The sequence below is a fragment of the Lolium perenne genome, chromosome 4, assembly GCF_019359855.2.
Source record: "Lolium perenne isolate Kyuss_39 chromosome 4, Kyuss_2.0, whole genome shotgun sequence".
NCBI lineage: Eukaryota > Viridiplantae > Streptophyta > Magnoliopsida > Poales > Poaceae > Lolium > Lolium perenne.
The window spans coordinates 90,283,249-90,288,784 of record NC_067247.2 but is presented as its reverse complement, the minus strand read 5'-3'; the positions used below and the strand labels follow the sequence as shown (position 1 = coordinate 90,288,784).

General features: G+C 47.1%; 1 protein-coding gene across 1 annotated transcript; it reads left to right on the top strand.

Moving 5' to 3' along the window:
* The first annotated feature begins 824 nt into the window (after positions 1-824).
* LOC127348490 (beta-glucosidase 7-like) lies at positions 825-3,874 on the top strand. Its single transcript, XM_051374503.2, has 11 exons — positions 825-1,068; positions 1,177-1,235; positions 1,346-1,421; positions 1,528-1,599; positions 1,696-1,783; positions 2,078-2,321; positions 2,527-2,642; positions 2,741-2,958; positions 3,056-3,087; positions 3,256-3,358; positions 3,468-3,874. Exons 1-11 carry the CDS (start codon positions 825-827, stop codon positions 3,734-3,736), a joined length of 1,521 nt encoding a protein of 506 aa, XP_051230463.1. The 3' UTR covers positions 3,737-3,874.
* The last annotated feature ends 1,662 nt before the right edge of the window (positions 3,875-5,536 follow it).

The window sequence follows — 5,536 nt, the reverse complement described above, 5'->3', positions numbered from 1 at the left end:
AGGACCAGGCGATATCAGGTGCGACTAGGTATCTTGTGATTATAGCAACTAGATTAGTGATGAACGGTCCAGGATGAATCTGACAATTAGACGTTGCTGTTCTGAACTAACTGAAGACTGCATTCGGTTGACACTTCGTGGGGATTCGTGCTGAGTCTGACATTCTGTTCCATATCTATCTATGATAGACGTGGAAACTCAAAATTTCTTTGATCGGAGACGGATACCAACTAGATAGACATCATGTCCTTAGTCCTCACTAGGCAATGTCACTACAGATGGGATTTCTGTAAGAAGATTGTTTCTCATCCCAGCAGTGCCGTGTTCAGTGCCACCTCCTTTTTGCAGCAGTTGCGGTTTCTTCTCGCTGGAAACTGCTAGTTTTGTCTCTGTTCTTCTTTTCTACTACCTCTGTTTCGAATATAAACCTTTTTTAAAGCTAATTTAGCTTTCTAAAAAGGCTTATATTTTGAAACGGAGGTTCTTGCTTGCCGTAGTAGTTCTTAGCTTTTGTTCTGATCAGTCCTAGTTATGGGAGTTGCTATTTTGTTGCTTGCCGAGTGTGGCGTTCTCTTTTTGCAACAAGAACTCTACCTTGCAAGCTCTGGTAGCGCCAGCACAACGCATGCTAGCTTTATGCGATAGATAAGCCTCTGATCAAGAAACTCCTACGTACAAAAGCAGACGATGTCCGCCCACCGCGGCGGCAATTATTTCGATGCCGCCATCTTAGGACGCGGCCCGCCCGCAAATATATACTTGAAGAGAGTGGCATGCTCTCTGCGGCACTGGTGTGTGTAACTGTAAACTGAAGCTGCTGCTAGATGACCGCGAGGTGCGTACTGCTACTGCTTGCCCTGCTGGCGGCCGCGTATAATGGCGACAGAGCATGCGTGGGTGCTTCCGAGGCGCCGCGCTGCCCCGGCTGGCTGCAGGGTGGACTGAGCCGGGAGTCGTTCCCCAAAGGCTTCGTGTTCGGGACGGCGACTTCGGCGTACCAGGTGGAGGGCATGGCGGCGGGAGGCGGCCGCGGGCCCTGCGTCTGGGACGCATTTGCACACACCCCAGGTGGTTTGCTTTTGTGCTTGCATGGACAAGGATAACTAACATTTTCTCATTCAGAAGTCAGAACTATGACATTTTTCTCATTCTGTGTTGTGAACTTGTGATGAACAGGAAATATTCCGGGGAATCAGAATGCAGACATCACAACAGATCAATATCATCGCTACAAGGTACTACTGTCTCTATATCCAGATTCCAGAGTAAACAGAGACCACATAACTTGCATTACATCAGAAAGAACTCCAGGGCTTCACGTTTACTCCTTTTTATGCTGGGACAGGAAGATATTAATCTCATGAAAGGACTGAATTTCGACGCCTACCGGTTTTCAATTTCATGGTCCAGAATATTCCCAGGTATAACGAATTTGACTGAGTTGTAGCATGCTTGTACATAACAACGATGTTTTTGTGACTGAACACAAAGCTGTTGGTGCCTCTAATTCGTCTTCGATTTATGTAGACGGTGAAGGGAAAATTAACGAAGAAGGTGTAGCGTACTACAACAATCTGATAGACTACCTTCTTCACAAAGGTAGCTACGTATCTACTACTCTATTTCAAATTCTCTGGAACTTCAACGGGAACCTGGATACATTAATATCTGAACAATTCCATGATAACGAAGCAGGTATTACTCCGTATGTCAATCTTCACCACTATGATCTTCCTCTTGCACTTGAGAAGAAGTACCGAGGCTGGTTAAATGCAAAGACAGGGTAAATCAAACTTACTAATGTGTTTGATTTACATCCTTATTCAGAGTTATTCTAGACTGGTTATTCGGAAAAGAAGCATACAAGATAAAAAAAAGGTCTATACAAAATACTAGTTACTCTTTTACAGTGAATTACCTATTATAATTTTTAAGGGTCTTCGAAAATTGAAAGATGAAGATTATGAACAAACAAACTCTATATGTATGTACAGGTAGATGCAGCATGCTACACCTCTGGTGTGAAAGGTTGTGCAATAGGCAATGCCTGATTATCTTCATAATATTTGTCTTTTAGGGAACTATTTGCAGACTACGCTGACTTCTGTTTCATGGCCTTCGGCAATCGTGTAAAGAACTGGTTTACATTCAATGAACCAAGCAGAGTTGCGCTTACTGGTTATGATAATGGGTATCAACCTCCTCAAAGGTGCACCAAATGCTCTGCTGGTGGAAACTCAGCAACAGAACCTTACATTGTTTCTCATAATCTTCTATTGGCACATGGTTATGCAGTTGCAAGATACCGGAATAAGTATCAGGTATTTTGTTTTACTTGAACTATATTAGTAAATTGTACTAATGTGATCGGGCTCCAGGAGTGTAGTTTGAATTATTCTCTTACGTAATCAAGTAGGAGTACATTAGTTGTGGAACAATGCCTCCCTACATGATTTTTTTTTTAATTTTGTCTAAATCCATGGATTTGTGCAGATAGAATAGCAACTTAATAAATAAAAAATGTAGGCAGCTCAGAAAGGGAAGATTGGAATAGTTCTGGACTTCAGTTGGTACGAGGGGCTTACCAACTCAACTGAAGACCAAGCAGCAGCTCAAAGAGCCAGGGACTTCCAAGTTGGCTGGTAAGGCCAGCCATACTAGTATCCTTTGAGCTTTGACAATGCGTTTTAATAAGGAAAATATCAATGGTAATATCATCAATGGTTGCATCGGGATGCAGGTTCATGGATCCAATAATAAATGGACAGTACCCACAGACAATGCAAGATATTGTGAAAGAGAGGTTGCCTAGATTCACACCTGATCAAGTTAAATTGGTCAAGGGCTCATCAGACTATATTGGGATCAATCAGTACACAGCTATCTACGTGACGAAGGAAAAATTGGTGAACCAGACGGCTATTAGCTACTCAGATGATTGGCAAGTCCATTATAACTGTGAGTTCTCTTTCTTTTCTTATGCTGTAGGTTTTACATCAATAAATATATCGCGATAAATATTATCGGTTGATCCTTTGTTGCTGAAATTTCACAGATGAGCGAAACGGCAAAGCGATTGGACCAAGGGTAAATTTACACCACTGCATATTTATTTTCAGTTCATGCTTTGTCAGTTCATCTTAGCTAAGCTGCAACGATTTTCAGCTCTATTTATTTTCTTCGACCACTGCATGTTTGCACTGTTGAGTTCATATTCATATGATGAATCCTTGTCGACACGTGAATCGTTTACAGGCAAACTCTGATTGGCTCTACATCACCCCGTTTGGGATGTATGGGTGTATGAATTATATCAGGCAGAAGTATGGAAATCCAGCAGTGCTCATAATGGAAAACGGTACTGAATATAGCTCTGTACTTCGATCCAGTTTTCAACTTCATAACTCGCGATCATATTATCAATCATCTTATCAGTCATAGCACTAATCTTATTATCATGTCGCCAGGAATGGATCAACCTGGGAACCTCACCCGTGATAAGTACCTGCAAGATGACACGAGGGTTGGGTACCACCTGAGTTACCTGAGCGAGCTGAAGAGAGCCATCGACGATGGTGCCAACGTGCTTGGCTACTTTGCATGGTCTCTTCTCGACAACTTTGAGTGGCGCTTAGGTTACACGTCCAAGTTCGGCATCGTGTACGTCGACTTCAATACCCTCAAGCGCTACCCGAAGAAGTCGGCCTACTGGTTCAAACGCCTGCTGAAACACTGATGACGTGCCTCTGAATTAACCAACTTGATGTTATCGTCATCATGTTGAGTTCCTACCTACTGTTGATGTTGTTCGGATGGCACCACATACCAGAGGCAGCTCTGTTCTAGAGCTACTAGATGAAAATACATTAAAGATGGCACAATCAATGATTCAGTCTTGCATTTCATGTTTCTTGCAATTTCAAGTAGTTCTTAGGAAGTATAAAAAATTTGTTTTTCTAGGGAGGATATATACTGAGTTGATAAACGGTTAAGTCAATTTGCAAATTTAGAGCATCTCCGTCCCCCAAACCATCCCCCAAAGGGATTTGGGGCGCGCCGGATAAAAAATGTTTCCAGTCGCGTTCTACAAAGCCTCATTTTGTTCAACGCGGCCCGATACGGTGTCCGGCGCCCCGAGCCAGTCCCCGCAACACAGGGGACGCTCCGGGGACGCCGGACACCGAAAAGCGAGGCGAGGAGGCGCGGGCCCGACGCGTCAGCGGCACACAGAAAATTCGTCCACCGCCCCCGCCTAATCGCGCCTCTCCCGCCACATCGCTCCTCTCCCGCCATGCATTTCTGTCATCCCAACACATTTGACCCATCCCGCCTGCCGATTAATTTCTCCCTCCCGCCGTCGCTACGATGTTCCTCCCGCCGCCACCCTCTCCCCATCCATGGCGCCACCGACTGCTCCCAAAAAAATGGCCAAGAAAGGGACCAAGAAGCCACCGGGCAAGGGGACGAAGGGGGCGAAGGCACCCTTCGTGAAGCCGCGGAAGGCTCCAGCTCCGAAGAAGAAGCCGGAAGGCTGGACCGATGATCAGTGGCATCAAGACTGTCTGCGCCGGAAGTTGTCGACGGCGGAGCGGAAAGGACGGAGGGTGGCGCAGCTGGAGAAGAAGTCGTTGGCGGCACGCGCGCACCAGTACACGCTGGCCGGGTGTATCGCTGCCACCAACACGAGCCCATGGAGTACGACGTTGCCTCCGTACATTCCGGGAGTGCTATCCCTGTCGACACCCGGGTTCTACAACGACGGCCCCTCTGGCACTCCCGGGTGCGTGACGCCAATCTTGTCGCTGCGGTACGAGTATGCGCTGCCTCATGGCGGCTTCAAACCCAACGGTATGTTCTACTCCCCGACGTATGAGCCAGGACCCGGTCCGGAGGGCACCCCGCTCAATGGCCGCAGGGGCCCGCTCGAATTCGACGGCGGCGGTGCTGAGGAGGAGGAGGAGGAGGATGTGGAGGAGGGGGAGGGGACGGGGTGGAGGACGACGAGGGTGCCGGTGAGGATGCCGATGATCTCGTGGAGGTTGACGCAGACGGCGTGAAGAAGAAGAAGGCGTCGGGCACAAGAGGCCCCAAGTGGACGGTTCTAGAGGATCAATTTCTGTGCGAGTCGTGGGCGACGGTGAGCCATGACTCCATCATCGGCGCCAACCAAAAATACGGGAAGTATTGGGCGAGGATCAAGGCCGAGTTCGATGAGCGCAAGCTCATCAACAAGGACAACAACAAAGTGACAATGAAGGGGAGCCAAAAGGCAATATCGACGCGATGGGTCATCATCCAGGCGTCCGCAAACATGTTCCATGGGTACCATCATGACTTAGAGACCAGAGGCGACAGCGGCGTCGGCGTCGCCCAACTGGTATGACTCTTTCTTACATAATTTGTAGCCCGTCTACAATATGTTCGATGAAATGATTGCGCTTCCTTTGGTTAGTTTGACAAGGCCATGAATTTGTACCGGAAGAACTCGGATGGGTATAAGTCGTTCGCTCTGATGCATTGCTATAGCAAGCTCAAG